General features: G+C 54.0%; 1 protein-coding gene across 3 annotated transcripts; it reads left to right on the forward strand.

The window, feature by feature from the left end:
- The first annotated feature begins 1039 nt into the window (after positions 1-1039).
- Positions 1040-22483, forward strand: Arhgef1 (Rho guanine nucleotide exchange factor 1). Of its 3 annotated transcripts, none has more exons than XM_057754445.1 (30): positions 1040-1173; positions 5997-6047; positions 6149-6232; positions 6541-6654; positions 10053-10151; positions 10340-10382; positions 10596-10842; positions 11154-11183; positions 11407-11506; positions 11640-11736; positions 11860-11895; positions 12246-12386; positions 12870-12975; positions 14681-14848; positions 15152-15297; positions 17491-17637; positions 17905-17987; positions 18151-18276; positions 18430-18544; positions 18627-18727; positions 18987-19064; positions 19397-19472; positions 19557-19724; positions 20374-20461; positions 20551-20637; positions 20906-20973; positions 21061-21147; positions 21667-21821; positions 21894-21993; positions 22151-22483. In XM_057754445.1, exons 2-30 carry the CDS (start codon positions 6018-6020, stop codon positions 22159-22161), a joined length of 2931 nt encoding a protein of 976 aa, XP_057610428.1. In that variant the 5' UTR covers positions 1040-1173; positions 5997-6017; the 3' UTR covers positions 22162-22483. The 3 variants fall into 3 exon arrangements, with proteins under 3 accessions (XP_057610428.1, XP_057610430.1, XP_057610429.1); XM_057754446.1 differs by lacking the exon at positions 1040-1173 and adding an exon at positions 1896-2440; XM_057754447.1 differs by lacking the exon at positions 14681-14848.
- Positions 22484-22826: the final 343 nt, after the last annotated feature.

The raw sequence follows: 22826 nt of genomic DNA on the forward strand, positions 1-22826 counted from the left end.
TCTCACCTGCCCACTTCTGACATCTGGGACTAGACAGTCTTACCCCCCAACCCCCATCCCTCCAAGAAACAGGAAGTCTCTTGGGGAAGTCCCCACCCCAAATGAAGGGCTGGTTTAGCTTTTTTTTATAGGGCCTCACCCTCACTATGTCCCTAAGAAAGGGGGAACCAGGGGGGATGTTATCAAATTATTATGCATATTTAAGCTCTGAAAACACGAGGTATTATTTCCTGGGGGTCGGACCTAATTCCCTCGTGGGTTCATTTGTCTAGGCAGATCTGGAGTGTCTGTCAAGATCCTGGAGACGGTGGAGAGATGCACAGCGGTGTGACCCAGTAGCACTAACATGGGAAGAGCAGATGCAGAAAGGCAGTGAAGGGCAGGAGAGAAGCAAAGAGGAAACACGGGAATCCCCAGAGACAGGGACACAGAGTTAGAAGGCAAGGCGAGAAGCAGACACGAGCTGGCTGTCCAGTGAGTGCAGCCTAAGGGATAACAACAGTTGGGGAAAGGACAAAGCCTAAGGTCTAGGAGGATGAAAGAGACCCAGCGGCAAGAAAAGGACGCACAGTGATAAAAAGGAGCAGAAAGGCTGCAGCCGGGTGAAGAAGCAGAGGCCGGGGAGGAAAATAGCTTCCGGGGAAAGTGCTGGGTCAAGAGTGTGGGGCTCAAAGAGAGCGGAGCTTTGACATGGTGGCGCACGCCTTTAACTTTAACCTCTACGATCCGGGACAGGAGGAACTCTGTGAGTTCGAGGCTAGCCTAGTTTACAGAGCGAGTTCAAGGCCAGTCAGGGCTACCCAGTGAGTTCCTGTCACAAACTAAGAAGAGAAAGAGAAGAGGAAGGGCCAGAGCAGGAGCTGGGCAGCAGCAGGGCTGAAGATAGCAGAGGAGGACAAAGGCGAAGAAGGGGAGCCGGGCGGGGCCGGGTGGGGCCGCACCCGCGGGGAAAGGAGGAGCCGGGCGAGCGAGCGAGAAGGGGAAGGAAGCCGAGGTGCCGGGCGGGCACGGGGCGCCGGCAGGAAGCGGGGAGGGGCGGCGGGCGGGGGCTCCGGAAAAACGCCCCGACTTCCTGCCCGCTGGAGCCAGGAAGCCGGAGCCGGGACGCCGGGCCCGGGATCGCCGAGCCCGACCTCGGGCGCCCCGCTGGTCACCTCCCCGCGCGGACACCAGGTACATCGTCCCTGGCCCCGCCCGGCCTCCTCCCCCTCGGCAGCAGGGGGAGAAATGGGGAGGAGCAGGGAGGGGACCCGGCGCCAAGGGCCTCGGAGGTGGGGGGCAGTGAGCCTGCAAGCCTCCCTTCCTCGGGCCTATTTTCTCATCTGTCAAAGAGAGCAAAGAGAAAACCCGGCGTGGTGGCGCTCGCCTGTCATCCCAGAACTTGGGAAGCAGAGGCAGGAAGGTTGCCCTGAGTTCGAGGCCAGCCTGGGCAACCTAACGTGACCCTGTCTCAAAAAGAAAAACAATACCAAAAAGGGGGGGGGGGGACATTTGTCGAGTGCACAGCAGATAGAGATGAAATAGTTTGGGACCCAGACTACTCTCTGTTAGCGCAGCTCAGAACGAAAACACCCATTTACCAGTTGGGAATCTGAGATCCAAGGAGTAGGACCTCCTCGTCGTAGAGATCATGGATGCTTAATTAGAGGTACCTAAAATAAACAAGTGTCTCTGCGTCTCTGCGGGCCATTATGAAGCTGAGAGTTACAGATCGTTGAAAACGTCTCAGAAAGCTTTTTTTTTTTTCTGGGTTATTATATACTCTGGGAGATGGTTGTAGGGGAGAGAGCCGGAAACATCCGCACTGAACAGATGGGAAGACTGAGTCCTAAAGGAAGCCATTGCTTTTTGCAGGTTAATCTGTCGGGAGGGAGGAAAGATATACTCAAGCGCATGGGTGTTTTTGTTTTGTTTTGCTTTGCTTCCCAAGTACAGCGGGAGGATTTAACAGGGGTGACAGAGGGAGCCGGTATACAGGGTTGGAAATTTAACAGGTCCGAGATGGGGAGGTAGACAAGGTGGGAAGACCTCACACGAGGTCTGAGTAGGCACTTAGCACCTGAGCAACTTGGAGATCCGAGATTGAGCGCTAACCAGCGCTGGAACCATCCACCACTCCCGCAAAGGGGGTGGAGCCCGGGAGAGTGACAGGGGCAGTCGAGATACGGAAACGCGGGCCCTCCAAGACGGGCCAGAGTGGCTCCATCGGGCCAGCGTGGCGCCGTGGAGAGATAGAGCGGCCGGCAGGAGGAGTAGAGTTGCAGAGGCCGGAGAGTGGCAGGAGGCGAGCTAGAGCGGCCAGAGGGAGGAGTGGAGCTGGACTCAAAGGTGGCCTCTGGCTCGGCTAGAGCGACTCTGCGGCGCGGGTGGGGGAACCTTGAGCTCAGGCGCGGAGGCTTCGGTTCCGGAGGCTGCAGTGGCTTCTCATCCCATCCGACAGGTGAGATCCGCAGCCTTGGCTGCCATCAAACCTGACCCTGCACGTCTTCCCTGCCGTCCATACTGCCACAATCGCTGTAGTACTGAGCACCCTTGTAAATTAGCCACGTCCGGTGTAAGATTTAGGGCTCGTGAAGACCGCCACGTTACATAGGTTATAAGATCTTACATACCTTCCAGGTTTCAGGAAGCCTTTCACGGAAACCCGACTTTTAATAAGCACGGGCTTCTCCTAGATCAAAGCAGGGCCCTACAAAACTCAGTACACACCCCTATCGAGGTCCCATAAACCTTTAAAATCATGTATCTGGTTTCCTGAGGCCCACTCTATCAAATAGATTCTTGGGTCATATACATTCCAGAGGCCTCGTTTAGGTTTTTCCTAGAGGTTCTTGGAGACCTGAACAATCCAATCGAAAGACTTGGGGACCCTGAGTTCTTAAAACCCAGGCGCCCTTATGTTCTTACTTCTCCAGACCCCCACTGCATAAACCTAAACCTGCCCTTGCCCCCTCTCCCCCCCCCAGCCCTAAGTGCAAAGTGCTCCATCTGCCGGACAAAGGAGACTTTGTCAGTTGTCTCATTTCCCAGCTTTACCTGTACCCTAAATTTCAAACCCACCCTCTCCAAGCCCAGGCTTCTGGAGCTGCTGGGTCCATCCCGGGTGACTGCTGAGGCCACAGCAGCCACATGACTTCCCCAGGCACCATTAGACCTGATGTGTCTCAGAGCATTGATGCAGATTTTAGCGTCCTAAGGTTGATGTGTTTGTGTTTGAGGGTGGGGGTGCCTCGAAGCAGTACAGTGTAGCCAGGAGATGGTGGCACACACCTTTAATCCCAGCACTGGGGAGACAGAGGAGGAGGCAGGTGGATCTCTGTGCATTCGAGACCAGCCTGGTATACGGAGTGAGTTCCAGGACAGGCTCCAAAGCTACACAGAGAAACCCTTTCTCAGGAAAACAAAACAAAACAAGCTGTATAGTGTGCTAAATGTTTAAAATATGAAGCCAGACCCCCTGAATCTAAATGCTGACTCTTCCGCTTATGAGAATGCCATGCTTCAATTTCCACCTCTGTAAAATGGCAATAAGAAGAATAGTGAGCCAGATAAAACAAAACAAAATAATGCTGGCCTCATTGGATCAGTGAGATTAAACGCATGAACACCTGTCGACAGAGCCTGAGCATTGCGTGGAACCGAGGTGTGTGTGTGTGTGCGCGTGTGTGTGCGCGCCAGCACTGCTGTGTCTGTCACACACTGAGAAACCTCGGAAGTCAGCTAGTCCATGCTATTGTGATGAGGAACACGGAGATAATGCGTTGTAGCTGTGTGGGAATCAGGTCTAGCAGTGGACATTTGTTCAAACTGTGTGCCTTCCTTGGCTTCTTTTTTGGGGGAGATGAGTTAATAAAGACTTAAGCATGAGATGGTAAGGGGTCATTTGAAAGACACATGGTGGCACACATCTTTGATCCCAGCACTGGGGAGGCAGAGACAGGCGGGTTACACAGAGAAACTCTTGTCTCAGAAAAGAAAGGAAGGAAGGGAAAAAGAAAAGAAAAGGAAGGAAGAAAGAGAAGATGAGTATAGGTGTAAGAGAAATGGGTTTGTTCTCTTTGGTTGATTTGGTTGCTCTGTTTGATGCTGCTGGAGGTAGAACTAAAGGCTTCTTAGATGCCAAACAAGCATTGTCATTGAGCTGTACACTAAAACCCTCCTTGGCCCTTTGGGATCTCTCGGTTGAAGATATTTACTGCTAAGTGATATTACTGCTAAGTGTGGGATTTCCAGGTCTGTGCTCATTGCTTCTGGCCTAGAAGGTCTGGCTGGCGAGGATGGTCTTTGAAGCCATCACAGTTTCTCAGAGGGGTGAGCATAGCATGGGATGCTTGTAGTTGGGGAGGTAATGGAACTGATAGAGCTGGACACGGTGCTTCGTACCTATAATACCAGAAACTGAGAGACCAAGACAGGAGGATGGCCTCAAGTCTGACCAGTCTTCAGAGTGAGATCCCCTGTCTTGAAGGAAAGAAAACAAAACTGAGTTAATATATGCCTGGAATGCCAGGCAGTGGTGGTGTATACTTTTAATCTCAGCACTCAGGAGACAGGCAGGTGGAGCTATGTGAGTTCAAGGCCAGGACAGGCCCTAAAGCTACAGGGGAACCCTGCCTCAGAAATAAATAAATAAATAACCAATATATGCCTGGAACAACTTAAATGCCCGATGAGTTTAGCTCTCATAATAATTACTATTACTTTGCTGTCTTGGTTTGCAAGTTTATTTATTAAACACTCAACAATGTTCAAATCTTGAAATTAGCCAAGCTTTTAAGGTGGGCAGATACAGTTTCTGAGAACGGATACAAATGATGCCTGCTTGAGCAAACCCCCAAGGATTACTCCTGGGCGCTCCAGGAAGCATCACTGTTCAGAAACCAGAATCACAGCTATGGCTTATTGAGTGAGTGCTAGGGAGGAGGCTCCTGGAAGAGGGAGAAGGGCGGGTCTCGGGCAGCCAGAGTTATAAATAGCTTGGGGTGTGGGGACCCACCCCCCATTGGTTCACCCCACCCCTCTTTCCACAGTTCCTTCCCTGACACCGATCCACACAGCACTAGTCAGACCAGTTAGGGCCTAGAAGATACTGCTGGAAGGACCCAGGGAGAAGATGGGAAAGACAAACCGAGATGGGGCAGACAAGGGATGGAGAAAGATGAGACATCACAGTGTGGGGCTGGAGCTGGACCGACACCAGCCGCGGAAAGACAGCTGTACTGAGATGGGGGAGGAGACATAGGGAGCCAGAGGAGGGGCAGGCAGAAATGGGAAAGAGGGGACAGGTCCTGGAGGAGAGGTGGAGAGAGGGACTCCTGGGAGCCACTACCACATTGGATTGAAGGGGAGGCACCCACCTCCCATCTTTTCTCGGGGACAGTAGCTGTGAAAGCTGGGAACTGCTGTGCTCAAAGAGCTTAAGGGGCCTTACAGAAAAGGGCTCAGTTTTGTTTTTTTGCGTAGAGGGTGTTGGAGGTTGGGGGTTCACCGTTGTCACTTCCTGTCACAGGAAATGGGGCTGGTGGGTTCAGAGGCAATATCCTGGCTTAGGCCTGCCACAGATCAGAGGATAGCTCCCCCCCAACGCCCCTCCCTGACTTATTTTTCCTACACTCTCCTTAAGGACCTTTACATTAATTATGCTTGTTTCAAAGTCCTGCCCCTTCAGGGGCTAGCCAGCCCCCTGGGTCGCTGGTTCTTCCTTCTTTCGTGACCCAGATTAGTGGCTTTTACCCACAGCCGCCCAGCCCACCCATGGACCCATGGTCTGGGCTCTAGCAACCCCCCCCCAGCTCTCTGCCCTCGGTTTCCCCGCCTCAACTGGCCTGTAAAGGGCTCTTTGTGGCCACACAGAGGCTCCATTGAGCTAAGGCGGCTGAGGGTGGGGGGGCTGTTTACTCACCTTCCGCACCTGGGCCAGGAATCAGTGAGTAACTGCCCAGCCTCGGGCACTTCCTCCCGCCAGCCCCTAACCGCTGCTCCTCCTCCTCTCGCAGCCCTGTGGAGGAGTCCCAGAGATGGGAGAAGTCGCCGCTGCTGCCGGGGCGGTGAGTGCAGTGCCAGGAGGAGAGCTGATCTAAGGTGAGGGGACTCTGGTGCTCTGTGAGATGGGGAGCCCTGGCGATTGAAGTCCTGTCTCTCCTTGCAGGCCCCAGGGCCTCCCCGGCCTGGCGTGATGCCAGTCAGCATCATCGGAGCTGAGGATGAGGACTTTGAGAATGAGCTGGAGGCGGTGAGCAGGATAGGGTGGGAAAGTCCTCCATCCTTTGAGGTGTCCACTCTTGGCTTGCCTGTCATTCTGTCATCTCCCAACTCCCACCCTTACTCCTCTAGCCCCAACTTCTCACTCACCCCCTATATGACTCCCATCCCTTCTTCCCAGCTACCTGCCCTTACTGTCAGGGTTGTAGCGTAGACATCACGCTTCCCAAGATCTTCCCTGTCTTGGAGCCATTGAGAAGTGCCAGGGACTGGGTAGGGCAAGCCTGAGAGGCCTCTTCTTTCCCTGTGGCACTCAGCTGCCTTGTCTCCACCCTCCAGAACTCAGAAGATCAAAACAGCCAGTTCCAGAGCCTGGAGCAGGTAAAGCGACGCCCGGCCCATCTCATGGCCCTCCTGCAGCATGTGGCCCTGCAGTTTGAGCCAGGACCCCTGGTAAGGATGCAGGAAGGAGTACGGGGGACAGAGGAGGAATGAGGTTGAGCAGATTAGACTTTCAGAGAGTTGACTAGACCAGTGAGGATCAGCCAAGAGACTCCGGAAAATCCAGAACACAGCATGAGTTTGAGAAATAGGACCGCAGACAAGATGGAGAAAGTAGGCATGTGATCTACACAGGCTTGCAGATGCCCCTGTAAGCCTCACCAAGGCCTAAGTATATACACTAGGAGTCATTGGAACCCAACATCCTGGTAGAAACCATATTCAGTCCTCTTCCAGGCCTGTAAAAGCATCTCTAATTGGTAACCCTGCCGCTCACCCAGGGGGACTCGGAGGGGCACCCAGCAAGGTTTTTTCAGCTGGTGTTACTAGTCAGGCATTCAGGATTTGGTGCCATTAGCCAATTCAGACCTGGAGGGCACCACAGACGTTGATCAGATACCCAGGCAAACCCCATGTGATTGCTAACCTAGAAGCTTCCTGAGCTTAGCCTGACACCTGTGATCCTAGCATGTGGAAAACTGAGGCAGGAGGATTGCCATACCTTCATGGTCAACTGAGGCAAGACCTGGCTTCAAATAAAAGAAACTCTCGGGGCTGAGAGATGGCTCAGAGGTTAAGAGCACTGCCTGCTCTTCCAAAGGTCCTGAGTTAAATTCCCAGCAACCACATGGTGGCTCACAGCCATCTGTAATGAGATTTGGTGCCCTCTTCTGGCCTGCAGGGCATACACACAGACAGAATACTGATACTTAATAAATAAATAAATATTTAAAAAAAAAAAAACTCTCAGGGCTAGGCAGAAGATACTGGGAGATGCAGATATAGAGCCATGTGGTCCAGAAACACCTATAGAGTAGAAAACTTCAGCCCCCTGATTTAGCAAGAAGCTACAGCACTGGTGGGTGTGGGTGGGAGAGGTTAGATCCTTTCCTAAGAAGACTCAGTAGCACCCAGCACAAGCCACTTGCCAGGAGGTGACTCAGGACACTGCACTACATGAAGATACACCTTGACTCCCCCAGAAAACTAAGAGACTAAAAGAAATGAAGGGACACCCACAGGTGAAGAGAGAAGGGCGTGCTGGATGTAGCTCAGTTGGTAGAACACATGACTAGCAGGCACAAAGCCCTGGGTTTGAGCCTCAGCATCACATACCAAACATAGTGACCCGGGCTGTAACCCCAGCTCTCAGCAAGAGAAGGGAGAAGGATAAAGAGTTTAAGGTTGGGCTGGAGAGACAGCACAGGCTGCTCTTCCAGAGGACCTGGGTTCAATTCCCAGCAGTCATATGGTGGCTCACAACTGTCTACAACTCCAGTTCCAGGGGCTCACCCCAATGCACGTGAAATAAATAATTAAAAAAAAAGTTCAAGGTCATCCTTAGCTACATAGCAAGTCTAAGACCAGCCTAGGCTACATGAGACCTTGTCTCAAGAAAAAGGACGTGAACCGCATGGCTGGCGCTAGTTGTCCTGATACCACGCTTTAGAAAATTGAGAAACTGATGCAATCTTCTCACCTACATCCTTCAGAAAAGCCTGCTAACTGCTCTGTTCTACTGATGTGGAAACTGAGGTGACCCAGATGACTTCTGGCTTTGTGAGCGTTGTCTTTATGCAGCTTCTGCACCCCACCATATTTTGGGGGTGGGGATGAGAGTAAACATCCATCTGTTGAAATCAATAAATATAAAAAGTTCTGCCTGCACTGGAGTGAGTCCTCAAGCACACATCACCTGCCAGGCAGCCACTGTGGGAGCCAGGACCGGCAGAGTCCTGCATTTCCAGGGTCGCCCTCCAAGGCTGGCACATAGGCAACCTCACTGCACCTGGTCTGAGCACACGGGAATCGGAACCCACTCTGCACCCCAGCCAGACTGCTCACAGTATTTCTAGACAGAGACAAACTGCCTGCCTTTGAATCCAACTTTGCCATGGAACATTGAGCAGGCCTATATCTTTATTGTTGTTATTATGTACTTAACCCAGGCCTTAGCCATGCTAGGCAAGTACTCTACCACTGAGCTATATCCCAACCCTCATTATTTTTGTTTTAACATTTTAATGTATTACGTGATATGTGTATGTGCTCATGTGGTACATGTATGTGTGTCATGTGTGGAGGCCAGTGGTCAACGCTGGGTGTCTTTCCTTTCTCTACTTTGTATTCTTTCTGTTTTTTAAATTGTATTCTTAATTTTTATTTATTTGTTTTGTGTTTTGTTGTTATTTTGTTTTTCCAAGACAGGGTTTCTCTGTCCTGGAACTTGATCAGGCTGACCTCAAACTCACAGAGATCCTCCCGCCTCTACCTCCCAAGGGCTGGGATTAAATGCTACTTTTTTTTTTCTTTTTTTTTTTTTTTGGTTTTTCGAGACAGGGTTTCTCTGTAGCTTTGGAGCCTGTCCTAGAACTCCCTTTGTAGTCCAGGCTGGTCTCGAACTCACAGAGATCCACCTGCCTCTGCCTCCCGAGTGCTGGGATTAAAGGCGTGCACCACCACCGCCCGGCTTGCTACATTATTTTTAAGACAGGGTCTCATGATCAGGGAGCTCATCTGTCCGAGCCGTGAGCTCCAGGCAGAGGCTGCCAGGCTTAGTTTTAATGGGAGCTGGAGTTGCAGACTTGGGTGCTCATGATGTCCATGATGCCTGTGCTTTCCTTTCCAAACCCTCTTGTAGCCCCTCCTTTGGTTTGCTCAAGCCCAGGCTGGCTTTGAACCCACATTGGTCCTCCTGCTTCTGTTTCCAGAACATTGGGGTGTGCCAGTGATGCTGGCTTTACCTTGTAGTTTGAGGTGGTTTTCTCTCCTTCCTTGTGGTGGTGATTTATTTTTTGAGACAGAGACCTTGAACTCCTGGTCTTCCTGCCTGAACTCTCCAGGCTGGGATTGCAGACCTGTGCCAACACTCTCAGCTTGAACTCCCATTTTCCCACAGCTTTTTAGAGGCAGCAGAGTCTGTAGCCTAGCCTGGCCTCACACTCACTATGTGCTCAAGGATGGCCTTAGACTCCCGATCCTCCTGCTTCTATCTGCAAAGTGATAGGATTATAGTCGTGCACCACTGTCCCTGGTTCAGTGTTCCTGCAAAGTGTGATAGTGATGGTCTCTGATGGGGTAGGTTCTTGAATGTGTATGAAGGGCTCAGAATGGCCTCTGGGTACACCAGATTCTCAGACTAGCGGCTAGTAAGAATTGCAAAGGAAAAGCGACGCTGTGGAGTTGGCTTGGGGTAGAGAAGTCAGGGTGTACTTCACGGGGGGGGGGGGGGGGGGTCATGTTCGGACTCCACAGATATCCAGTCCAGTGATCAGAAAACCACTTAGGCTCTCCAAAGAGGGCGTGTGATTAGTGGGGCCAGGAAAGAGTCACACTCCGTGTGTCCCCAGCTCTGCTGCCTACATGCGGACATGCTGAGCTCACTGGGCCCCAAAGAAGCCAAGAAGGCCTTCCTCGACTTCTATCACAGCTTCCTGGAGAAGACTGCGGTAAGAGGCACCTCCTGCCACCCATCCCTTACCCCTTTTAGCTCTGGGGAGTTACAGTGCGCCTCCCAGTGTCCACCTGTGGAGGTGACTGCCAACCCTGGCCCTCCCCAGTGTCATCCCTCAGACCCTTCCCACCAAGGCCTCCTGAGGTGTATCTCCTGCCACTCACTCCTGTCTCCTCTGAGCAGGTTCTGCGGGTGCCAGTTCCCCCCCATGTCGCTTTTGAACTTGGTAAGGAGAGGAGGGGCCTGGGGCTAAGGAGGATCTCTGGTAGAGATTTGCCTCCCAGGAGAGTCCTGGGTTGGAAGCCATGATTCCTGCATCTGTTCTTGGTGGTGGCAGCCCAGGGAAACACTGGAATCCGTGGGTGGGCGGGGACACTGAGCCAAGGTGGGAGCCAAGGCCCCTGAACATGGACACCAGCCCTTGCATACACGTCTGTAGACCGCACGCGGCCTGACCTCATCTCTGAGGATGTCCAGAGGCGGTTCATGCAAGAAGTGGTGCAGAGCCAGCAGGCAGCCGTGAGCCGCCAGCTGGAGGACTTCCGCTCCAAGCGTCTCATGGGCATGACGCCCTGGGAACAGGAGCTGAGCCTGCTGGAACCATGGATCGGGAAAGACCGCAGCAACTATGAGGCCCGGGAGCGGCACGTCGCAGAGCGGCTGCTCTCCCACCTGGAAGAGATGCAGTGAGTGGCCGTGGAGTCCCGCCCTGCGTGCGTCTCCCTCGCTGTCAGAGCCTTAGTGTTTCTATTCTTGCACCACAAGAATGGCCTAACTCATAGAACTTTGGGGTTCTATTGAACTGGGTCTTGTCCATGGTCACATGTTCCAGCCTAGCACTTGTCCTCTGGAATGGACCTTCCAAGGCCCTCCTAATCCACTTCCCTTCTTCTCCTTACCCTGTTTATTAAAGAGATAGCAGCCTGGAAGTGTGCCCTGGTGCACAAGGAAGCCAGGCTTCATGGTTTTATTGTAAGTTTCTTTCTTCTCTTTGCAGACATACCATCTCTACAGATGAAGAAAAGAGGTGATGGCCCTGGAGAGTGTTGGGAGAGAATGGCAGATGGTCTAGGCTGTGGGGAGCTGTGCTCCCTGGAGCACCACCCTTGCTCCTGGCTTTGGGAGCCACCCCATTCTTCTAACCACAGGAAGTGGCTAAGGGGTTGTGGGGGACTGTGACTTTATCTCTGAGGACTAGTGTGCTTCTGTCTGTCTGTAACTGGGGCCTCACCTCACTGTCTCCCCCTCAGTGCTGCTGTGGTCACTGCCATCAGCCTGTACATGCGCCACCTTGGAGTTCGGACCAAGAGTGGGGACAAGAAGTCAGGGAGGAACTTCTTCCGGAAAAAGGTGCTGAGGTCAAGTCTGGCCCTCTCCTCTTTGAGTTGCCCCTGGGGAAGCCTAGAGACTGAACACCTAGAGTCCTTTTCTGCTTTGTATCATTTTGGAAATGTTAGCCTTCCCTTTCCTCCTCTTCCCACAGGTGATGGGTAATCGGCGGTCAGATGAACCCCCCAAGACAAAGAAAGGGCTGAGCAGTATCCTAGACCCTGCTCGTTGGAACCGGGGAGAACCACCTGGTAAGAGGGCTAGCCTAAGCCCTGCCTGCCCTGTTGGCCCCGGCCATTCCAGCTGGTAAGAGGGCTAGCCTAAGCCTTGCATTTTCTGTTTGTCCAACTCACTGTCCCTTTCTTTTGTTTCAGCTCCAGATTTTCGACATCTAAAGGTTGAGGTTGATGGTAATGGACTCGTAGCTAGGGTATCCATCGTAGATCTGAGGGAGGAGGTTTGGGCCTGTACCCCTGGGTCTGAGGGAGGAGGGCTGGGGCTGGATCGGTGGGTCTGAGGGAGGAGGGCTGGGGCTGGACCCCTGTGTCTGAGGGAGGAGGGCTGGTGCTGGACCCCTGTGTCTGAGGGAGAAGATTGTTTGTAGGGAGTCCCTGAACCTTGAACAAGAAAGGAGGATCTCCTGTGATTAAGAAGGCTAAGAACACCGTGTCTTGGTTCCCCTGGGGTATGGTAGCAGATGGGACTTGAAACCTCTATTTTTTTTTTTTTAATTTCCCCTTCTTCCTTGCTGTCTCCCCAGGTGAGAAGCCAGGCCCTACAGACCGGAAGGGAGGCCTAGGTATGCCTTCTCGGGACAGGACTGTTGGGACTACTGGGCAGGACAACCCAGGAGTCTCTCTGCACCCTCTGTCTGTGGACAGCTGCGACCACCGGGAACCTGGTGAGCATTTCAGAGTCGGGACAGTAATGGTACCAGCCCCTCAGCCCTCACTCAGATGGAAGCCACTGTCTCCATTAGGAATCTCTCCTTTGTTTGTAGCATCTTTTTCCAGTTCCTGGTCAGGAGTAGTGATTTCCCCCTACCTCAGTTTACTCTTTCCACAGCTTTCTTCTTGGGTTCTGACTTGTGTCCCAGCACGTGTCTCCTCACCCCGAACTAAGTTTCTTGGTTTGTTGTTTGGGGGGTTTTCAGCACTGGGAATTGAAACTTTTCCCTTACTCCTGCTAGGCAAGCCCTCTGCCACTGAGCCGCAGCCCTAACTCTCACTGGTGGGTCCTAGCCAAGTGCTGTGCCAATGAACCTTATCACTCCAGGCCCTGCAATCAGACTGTCTCCTGGGAAGGGCTGTCCCAGTGCCCAGTCAGGGTAGACCTCGCCATGCGTCAGAGACCTTCCAGCCAGCTGTTTCTCCTCTACCCATAGGTGGGGATACCCCCCAGGAGCTGGGGGACACACTCCCACAAGGCCCTACAAGCCTCGAACCCCTGGCAGCCCCAGAGAGCACGGAAGAGAATGCAGAGACAGAGAGGTGTCCGCCTGTGGTGCTGGGAGGGCCTGGGCAGGGCAGGGGCAGCATAGTGGGACCAGGGCGGGTGCCTGGGATTGCTGCTGCAGTTTGCACCTGCTGGCCCCTCGTCTGCCTACCTCTGGGCCTTCCTTCCAACTTTGCTTTCTCCTCCCTTCCTTTCCCCTTCTCCTTCTCCCTTGTTCTATGTTGCTCTCCCCTTTCTCTTTCTCTTTTTCTTTATTTTCTTTCTCTTTTTCTTTATTTTCTCTTTCTCTTTTTATTTTCTCTTTTTCTTTATTTTCTCTTTCTCTTTATTTTCTCTTTCTCTTCTCTTTCTCTTTAGCTTCTCTCTCTCTCTCTCTCTCTCCCTCTCTCTCTTTCTTTCTCTCCTCTTTCTCTTCTTCCCCTTCTCTTGTGGCCTTCCCTCTGGCCAGGTTTTCTTCCCCTCCTCTCCCCCTCCCTACTCATATTCTCTCACCTGTTCATTCTCCATCCTCCCCCTCTTCTCAGTAAGCTCTGCCTCCCTCATGGCCCTGCTCCTGGTGTCCCTTGCCCCTTTGTGCTCCATGCTGTGTTCTGGGGGCCTTGTCCCCCTCACAGTTGGGGGGCAGGCTCTGCCCCCTGCCCGTCCTTGTGCTGCTGCTTTGGGGACCCCTTGGTGGGGCTAGGGAGCTGGGTTGGGGCACACCCGGTCCACCTCTGACCCTGTGCCCTCTCTCCCCAGAAGGTGGAAGAGGTGGGTGCCTGGGCCCTGGGTGGGGGGAGGACCAGCCCTCCCCCATCTCTCCCAGCCCCTCCCCCTACCCATGACCACCTCCTCCCCTTCACCCCCTGTGAGGGGAGGGGTGGGTAGGTATGTCACCTTCCCGATTGAGCTAAGTATGGAACTCCTTTCTCCTTGTCCCTCTTCCCCACCTCCACCTTAGGGAAGGGAGGGGGTCAGTCCTGTGGGCCACAGTTGGTTTCCATCCCCCCCCCATCAAGTTTTATTACCCTTCCTGGCCACTCCCACTCCCAGGTACTTCCCCAAGTCCCATGACTTCTGACTCTCTTCTCTCTTCTGTTGCTTGTTTCATCCCTGTCCTGGTCTCCCCTGCCCCTGTCTGTCCTGGTCTCCCCTGCCCCTGTCTGTCCTGGTCTCCCCTGTCCTTGTCTCTGTCCTGGTCTCCCCTGCCCCTGTCTGTCCTGGTCTCCCCTGTCCCTGTCTCTGTCCTGGTCTCCCCTGCCCCTGTCTGTCCTGGTCTCCCCTGTCCCTGTCTCTGTCCTGGTCTCCCCTGCCCCTGTCTCTGTCCTGGTCTCCCCTGTCCCTGTCTGTCCTGGTCTGTACCTGTCCTGTCCCTGTCCTGGTCTCCCCTGTCCCTGTCCTGGTCTCCCCTGTCCCTGTCTCTGTCCTGTCCCTGTCTGTGTCCTGGTCTGTCCTGGTCTGTCCTGTCCCTGTCCTGGTCTCCCCTGTCCCTGTCCTGGTCTGTCCTGTCCCTGCCTGTGTCCTGGTCTCCCCTGCCCCCTGTTTGTGTCCTGGTCTCCCCTGTCCTGGTCTTCCCTGTCCATGTCTATGTCCTGGTCTGTCCTGGTCTGTCCTGTCCCTGTCTGTGTCCTGGTCTGTCCTGTCCCTGTCCTGGTCTCCCCTGCCCCCTGTCCCTGTCCTGGTCTGTCCTGTCCCTGTCCTGGTCTCTCCTTGTTTCTGCCCTGGCCTCTGCCTGACTCTGTCCTTGGCCTCGGGGTCCAGGCTATCAGGGCGTCTGGGGCGCTCAGAGAGCCTGCGGGTGAGTGACCGCCGCCGGCCTTCCCGGGGCAGCCTCGGGGCTAAGGGCCGGGGTGGGGGCCGCTCCCGGAGCGACGTGGACATGGACCCCGGCTCTGCCACGGCCGTGCTTGGCCCTACCCGACGAGCCACGTACGTCACTTCCCCCTCATTAACTGAGGAAGCCTAGGTAGTTGGGAGGCGGTGAGTTGATGGTAGACTCTCAAGGAAGTAGCTAGCCAGTGACTTAGGTTGCTGAGGGCCAGTTATGGACAGTACAGGCTACTGAAGAGTTGGGAGGTGGGACACTGCTGTCTAGAGATCTGGGGATTGATTGGTTTGTGTTATGAGTCACCTAGGGGCATCAAATGTTGAGGACACTGAGGGGTTGTAACTAAGGAGCAAGAGCTCCCTGGGGTGCTCAAGGCTGGGGCCTAATAAGGCTTCTATCCACAGCCCTGAGCCTGGAGATGATGGGGAGCCAGGACGGTCAGGCCTGGAACTGGAACCAGAGGAACCTCCCGGCTGGAGGGAACTCGTGCCCCCAGACACCCTGCTCAGCCTGCCCAAAAGCCAAGTGAAGCGGCAAGAGGTCATCAGCGGTGAGTTCCACCCTGAGTCCTGCAGCAGCAGGGATGCCATGCTGGCTGAGGCAGAGGACAGCTGTATGCACAGCTGCAGAAGAGACGCAGGAAAGCCAGAGCCACTGGCAGACATGCTTCCAAAGATGGTGCAGCAGTGCTGATGTCAGGAGCCAGGCACAACCACTGTCATCCCTGGGGATGGCCTGGGGAGGGTCAGGAGGCCAATGGGAAAGACAATCAGAGGTTCAAGGCCAGGGCCCACGAGGTGGCTTCGTGGGTAAAAGGCGCCAGGTCCCATCCACAGGATGGGAGAGAGAGCCATCTCCACAGGTTGTCCTCTGACCTCCACATGGGTGCCATGGTATGCACATGAATTTGCATGCGTTTGCACACACATACTGTGTATGTATGTGTAAATGTAATTTTTTAAAATAAGGATATTCACTTCAATCTTAGCCCTTGGGAGGCAGTACCAGGCAGATCTCTGTAAACTCCAGACTAGATTAGACTACATAGCAAGTTCCAGGACTACATCAAGAGATTCTGTCTCTTAAAACAAACAAACAAAAAAAAAAGGAAAAAGGAGCCAGAAACAATATGAAACTGTTCCCCCTCTGCTCCTCTTAGGCATTTCGGTTTCAGTTTGTTTCTGGTTTTTGTTTCTTTGAGATAGGGATTCTCTGTGTAGTTCTGGCTGTCCTGGAGTTAGCTCTGTAGAACCTTGAACTCACAGAGATCCAGCTGCTTCCTGAATGCTGGATTAAAGGGGTGTGCCACCATGCCCAGCCATTTTCAACTTTTTCATTTGTATTTGACTTAATTTGCTTATTTTTATCTGTATGGGTATTTTGTCTACATGTGGGTGCCTGGTGTCCCTGGGTCCCCTGGGGCTTTATTTACAGATGGTTGTGAGCAGCCCAGCCGTGTGAGGGCTAAAAGTCTGCAAGAGGAGCCAGTACGCTCAGCTTTTGAGCCATCACTCCAGCCTCTCAGCTAGAGTCTCATGTAGACCAGGCTGGTTTCCAACTTCCTGTGTAGCTCAGGGTGGCCTTGAACTCCTAATTCTCCTGTCTCAGCCTCCTAAGTACTGGGATTACAGTTGGGTGCCATCGGGCCTGGCTCTGGCTTTTGTTTTGTGAGACAGGGTCTCACCCTGTAGCCCAGGTTGGCCTGGAACTCAAGATGCTTTTCTCCCAGCCTCCTGAGTAGCTGGGCCTACAGGACTGCACATTAGGCCTGGCTTGGCTGTGGAGCTCTCAGAGTGTGGTGGCCACAGCCGAGGACTGCGCTCTGTGTTTCATTTACATTTTGTAGCCACAGTGGAAATAGCAGCATGTGACTAGTGACCCCCCATTAGCTTACACAACTGCCCTTTACCAGGAATAGTGTTCAGGGCAGTGAGATGGGGACGCACGCTGCACTGCAGCACTTGAGAGCTGGAGGTAGAAAGGCCAGGGTTTCTGGGTAACCCTCAGCTGCAAAGCCAGTGCAAGACCGGACCAGACTTCAGGAAACACCCACATATGCACACACCACATACACACACTCTCTCTCACACACACACACTCTCACTTCTCTCTCACATACACACACTGTCTCTCTCACACACTCTTTTACACAGACACTCACACACACACACTCTCACTTCTCTTACACACACTGTCTCACACACTTTCTTCTCTTACACTCATACACATACACACTCTGTCTCTCCCAACACACTTCTCTTGCACACACTGTCTCATACACACACACATTATCATCATTATCACACAGTGCATTTAGTCTTAGCAGACTTGTGTGCCCCTGAAACTCACTGAGGTACCCAGTAACTGGTTGGTTTGGAGGAGTAGGGTTGCCCCTGGACCTGAAGCTACCAACCTGTGTTAGAGGACTCACTGTGTGATGCCAGACATCTGTATTCCCAACACCTGGGAGGCTGACGTAGAAGGTACTTGAGTTCCAGGCCAGCCTGTACCACATGAGAGTCCCTGTCAATAGGTAGATAGCTGTGTGTCTGTATGTGTGTGTGTGTGTCTGTCTGTCTGTCCTCAGTGGCTACATGAGGCAGTAGTGACTACCCAGAGTATTTTCTTACCTCAGCAACTTCTCAGGATCCTTCCGCAACCTCCCCATTCTCCCAGCCTGCCTTTGAACCTTCCCCTACAGTTTGTCTCCTCCCTAGTAATACTTCCTGGTTTGGGCCCACAGAGCTACTGGTGACTGAGGCAGCTCACGTGCGCATGCTGCGGGTGCTCCATGACCTCTTCTACCAGCCCATGGCAGACGGGGGCTTCTTCCCTCTGGAGGAACTGCAGAACATCTTCCCCAGCTTGGATGAACTCATTGAGGTGCACTGTGAGTGCCAGCCACAACCCTCCTGATCCACACCCTCCATCGGCTCCCTCTTCTGGGCCTCCTCCATTGAGTACCTGCCAGACTACTCCTAGGGATCATACACTTCTGACCCCCACAGCACACACCCCAGAGGTGCACACACGCATGTGTATGCCAGCTCACCAGCCCCAAGAGTCAGACACAGACTGCAGCCTGAGCCAGCAGCAGCTCCAAGCAGGCATTTCAGTCTCCTAAGCGCCAACCAAGCACGTCCTGTGTCTCCCACAGCCCTGTTCCTTGATCGCTTGATGAAGCGGAGACAAGAGAGCGGCTACCTCATTGAGGAGATTGGCGATGTGCTGCTGGCCCGGGTGAGGGTGCCCCTGCATGGCCCCAGACACTGCCTCTTAGTGTCCTCCCCACATCCCCCAGCCATCTGGGCCCCCGGCCTGTCCCACTTTAGCTTCCGTGACTATAGAAGACTGTTTTGACAGCCCCCCACTGAGACCTTCCCTTGCCTGAATCTCCCTGCAGTTCGATGGTGCTGAGGGCTCGTGGTTCCAAAAGATCTCCTCCCGCTTCTGCAGCCGCCAGTCATTCGCCTTAGAGCAGCTCAAAGTCAAGCAGCGCAAGGAGCCTCGGTTCTGTGCCTTTGTGCAGGTGAGGTGGGACATGGGCCCTGGGTTTGATCAAGACGCATCGCACAAATATCATGGTATTCTGTGTGTGAGGGAGGAGGGCTAGAGTTTAACTCTGGGGTCTCAGGAGAGAAAGGCATGGCCCTGGGCTGCCTCAGTGCTGTTCGCTCCCCAGGAAGCTGAGAGCCGCCCTCGGTGCAGAAGGCTGCAGTTAAAGGACATGATCCCCACTGAGATGCAGCGGCTGACCAAGTACCCACTGCTGCTGCAGAGCATCGGGCAGAACACAGGTACCCCAGGCCTTCCTCTGACCATGAACACTGAGGCAGGACATGACACGGTGGGGGTTTACACCTCTGGCCTTGCCTGCAGAAGAGCCTGCGGAACGGGAGAAAGTGGAGCGCGCAGCAGAGTGCTGCCGGGAGATTCTGCACCATGTCAACCAAGCCGTTCGTGACATGGAGGACCTGCTAGTGAGCCCGGGCATGGCGAGGGACATACTTTCAGCTTGCTCAGAGATCAGACTTAGCCTTTGCTCCCTTGGCATCAGTGTCCAAGGGTCATTTATCCCTTAGTGTCTTCCTCTTGGGATTGCTGGGAGACTCATCTGGACCTCAGCTTGTCCCTCGGACGTTGGCCTTGCTCCGTTGCTTACTCACCCACCTTGGAGTCACTGAGGGCAGCGCCTGTGCCTGGTTTAGCCCCCTGGAACCCTTCCTTTCTCTGCTCTAGAGACTCAAGGATTACCAGCGGCGCCTGGACTTGACTCACCTACGGCAGAGCAGTGACCCCATGCTGAGCGAGTTCAAGGTGAACCCAGTGGCCTTTGCCTCTCCTCAGTTCACCTTGGCCCTGCTGCCCACAGGTTCCTGCATATAGTGCAGCTGAGAATGCACCCAGGGAACCTCTGTCCCCACCTCCTTCCCAGATGTGTGTCCATGGTGACCCCGACTTCACCCCCTGGTCTTTGGCTGTTTTGCCTGCTACCTTGTCCTCCCTTTTCTTCTCTCCTCCTGCCACTTAGCTGACTGTGGTGACCCCTGACATCACTCCCTGGTCTTTGGCTGTTCTGTTTGCTGCCTTCCTCTCCCTTCTGTATCCCCTCCTGCCACTTAACTGACCATGGCGCCTTCCTGCCTTAGAACCTGGACATCACTAAGAAGAAGTTGGTCCATGAAGGTCCACTGACTTGGCGGGTAACCAGAGACAAGGCTATAGGTGAGTGCTCCCTCCAGCCAGGGGAAGGAGGGGTGGGGTTGGTAGTCATAGAGGTCAGGTGTGATCCTGGTGCCTCACCCAAAGAGGTCCACGTGCTATTGCTGGACGACCTGCTCCTGCTGCTTCAGCGCCAGGATGAGAAGTTGCTGCTCAAATCACACAGCCGGACGCTCACACCCACGCCTGATGGCAAGACCATGCTGCGGCCTGTGCTCCGGCTCACCTCTGCCATGACCCGAGAGGTGGCCACTGGTAAGCTGGGGCAGGTTGTCTGAGTGGAACGAGCTAGAGACTGAGAAAGGTCTACGCGAGGCAGAAATGGGCGGGACTAAGTAAGAGTGGCAAACGTGGTGGCTTGAGTTTGAAATCAACCTACTAAAACTAGAGCCAGGCTTGGTGGTGCACGGCTTTAATCCCAGCATTCAGGAAGCAGAGGCAGGCAGATTTCTGAGTTCAAGGCCAGCCTGGTCTATAGAGTGAGTTCCAGGACAGCCAGGAATACACGGAGAAACCTTGTGTCGGAAAAGGAAGAAAGAAACTAGAAATAAAAATAGAGAGAACTGCCTGCATTTACAGAGAAGCATGGTCTGCCTCATGGAGATTTCCACAACATTGTCATGTACTTGGGACACAAGGTGGAACCCCGGGCGGAGAGTTTGGCAAGCATTGCTGGTTGTGCTGGTGCTACTGATGGTGGGTGGAGCTGGGGGGAGGGGTCTCTGCAGGTCAAGGCTGCCTAAGCACTCCAGCCTAGTGTGATGGGCCATGGAGGAAGACCTCGGTATTAGCAGGACAGTGACTGGGAACTATATTGCATAAGGAAAAAGTAGTAGACAGTACCCCAAGAGGGGTCCATATGGGAACCTCAACACCAGGCCCTGTCTCTCCCCTCCCTATGCAGATCACAAAGCTTTCTACGTCATCTTTACCTGGGACCAGGAGGCCCAAATATATGAGCTGGTGGCACAGACATCGTCAGAGCGCAAGAAGTGAGAGTCCTCAGGGATGGTGTGAAGGTGTGTGTCCCACACGGGGTTCAGGTGTGCTGAATGCCTCTGGTCTTGGCCTGTCTCCCCAGCTGGTGTACTCTCATCACTGAGACTGCCGGATCCCTAAAGGTCCCTGCCCCTGCCTCCCGCCCCAAGCCCCGGCCCAGCCCTAGCAGGTAAGGAGAGCTAGAGAACCAGGGAATGGGAGACCATGTCCCTGTGCATCTATAGAACTTGCGCCCCAGCCTGTCTCTGTGCACGCACATGCATAAGCATGTATACATGTACGTGTGTGCTGACTCCATCATGGCCTCCTCCTGTCTCTAGGCCTCTGTCTCCTATTATTCAGGCCTCCTCCTCCAACTATTTGTCCCCCGACCCCCGCCACTCCCTGGGGACCGGGATGTGGGGTTGGTCACCCGTCACTTCCCTCCCTCTCCCTAGCACCCGAGAACCTCTGCTCAGCAGCTCGGAGAATGGCACTGGAGGCCGAGAGATGCCTCCAGCTGATGGTAAGTCCAAAGGTCTGGCGGGGCGTGGGGGGGGGGTCACTGGAAACCAGGCAGGATCTGAGCCTCCCTCTTTGTCTGCCTCCCCAGCCCGGACAGAGCGCATTCTCAGCGATCTCCTACCCTTCTGCAGACCAGGCCCAGAGGGCCAGCTTGCTGCCACAGCCCTGCAGAAAGGTAGGTAGGCCAGCTCTGCACCCTCCAGGTCCAGGACCTAGCCGAACGGTGCCTCAGTTTGAACTAGAGAAAGGCTCCGTCTTTCAGATTTCTCTTTGTCCACGAATCAAGAAACTGCCCTGCCCACAGCATCCTGGGTGGCCCACGTTGATCTTTCTTCTTCAGCTACTCTCCACCCTGGATGCTGAGTTCAGTTTCTCCAACCTCAGGTCCCTTGCCCCATCCTAACCCTTTTGAATGATATCTACCTCCATCCCTCAGTTCCCAGCTGATCCTTATCTCCAGTTCTCTGCACACAGCCAGAATCCCAACCGGGCGCACGCCTTTAATCCCAGCACTCGGGAGGCAGAGGCAGGTGGATCTCTGTGAGTTCGAGACCAGCCTGGTCTACAAGAGCTAGTTCCAGGACAGGCTCCAAAACCACAGAGAAACCCTGACTCAAAAAAACCAAAAAACTAAAAAAAACCAGAATCCTAAGCCCTCTGCCTTCATGACCCTGTCCCCCTTTGCCTTGGCCAGTGCTGTCCCTGAAACAGCTCCTGTTGCCTGCCAAGGAAGACGGTGGACTGGGGCCTCCCCAGGATGGGGATGGAGTGCCTGGTGGTGGTCCCCCAGGCCCAGCACAGATTCAGGAGAACTTGCTCAGCCTAGAGGAGATTGTCAAGCAGCTGGAGGTATACTTGGGGCCAAGGGACTTGGGGCAGGCCGCGGAAGGAAAGGCGTTCCTCACCTGTGGTCCTCTCCAGGAGTTAGAGGAAGAATTTTGTCGCCTGAGGCCCCTCCTGTCTCAGCTTAGCGGAACTTTGTCACCTAACCTGGCTGTACCTGAGCGCTCTGTTCAGACAAGTGAGTCGGGAACTGGGGCCAGGGCGCTGTTCTGAGGGCTGGAGGGAGGCAGGGTACCCTGTCCCACTGTGCCATCTGCCTCAGTCCATCCCTCCCGACCACTGCTTTCTCAAACCCTTTCCTCCATCTCTCCTTGTCTGCTTCTTGTAACCCTCAGGCCTTTCGTGAAGAGAGGATGCGAGGGTCTCCCGCCCCCCTCGGCTGCCACAGCGTCTCACACCCCAGAGGCCTTGAGGAGAGGGAGACTGGCCACACTTGATGGGGACCTGCTGGAGTCCCTGCCTGCCACACTGGCCTCTGCCTTTCTCCCTCTTGCCTGCGCTTCAGGGGCTCAGGGCTTTACCCCCAGAGTACCACCATAATCCCCATTTTCCAGGCCATCTCAGTATTGCCTACGGGGGGGTTACCCCTCCATCCCCCACCCCAAGTGCCTTTGCTCTGTTTTTATACCCTGAATGGAGGTTTATTTTTAATATATATTATCTAAGGAGATGTCTGTGTGCGTGAGAACGATGGGGCCCCATGTCTGGGTCTGACCCACATCACCTCCGTGACTCTTGGCTCCTTTCCAGCTGCCCATTTATTTATTTACTTGTCTTACATTTTTAGTTAGTATATTGTGGGTGGGGCACACATGGGTGCCAAGTCAGGACAACCTGTTGGTTCTCCGTCCTCCATCTGGTCTCAGGCTTGACAACAAGCACCTGTACCTTAACCATCTTTTCCCCATTCACTTGTAACAGTGACTCCACACATACAGTGGATATGAGGTGTGCACCCCCCCTCCCAGTTTGGAGCCCCATGGTCATCCAAAATGCCAGCCAGGTAGCCCA

Source organism: Chionomys nivalis, chromosome 2 (genome assembly GCF_950005125.1).
Source record: "Chionomys nivalis chromosome 2, mChiNiv1.1, whole genome shotgun sequence".
Taxonomy (NCBI): Eukaryota; Metazoa; Chordata; class Mammalia; order Rodentia; family Cricetidae; genus Chionomys; species Chionomys nivalis.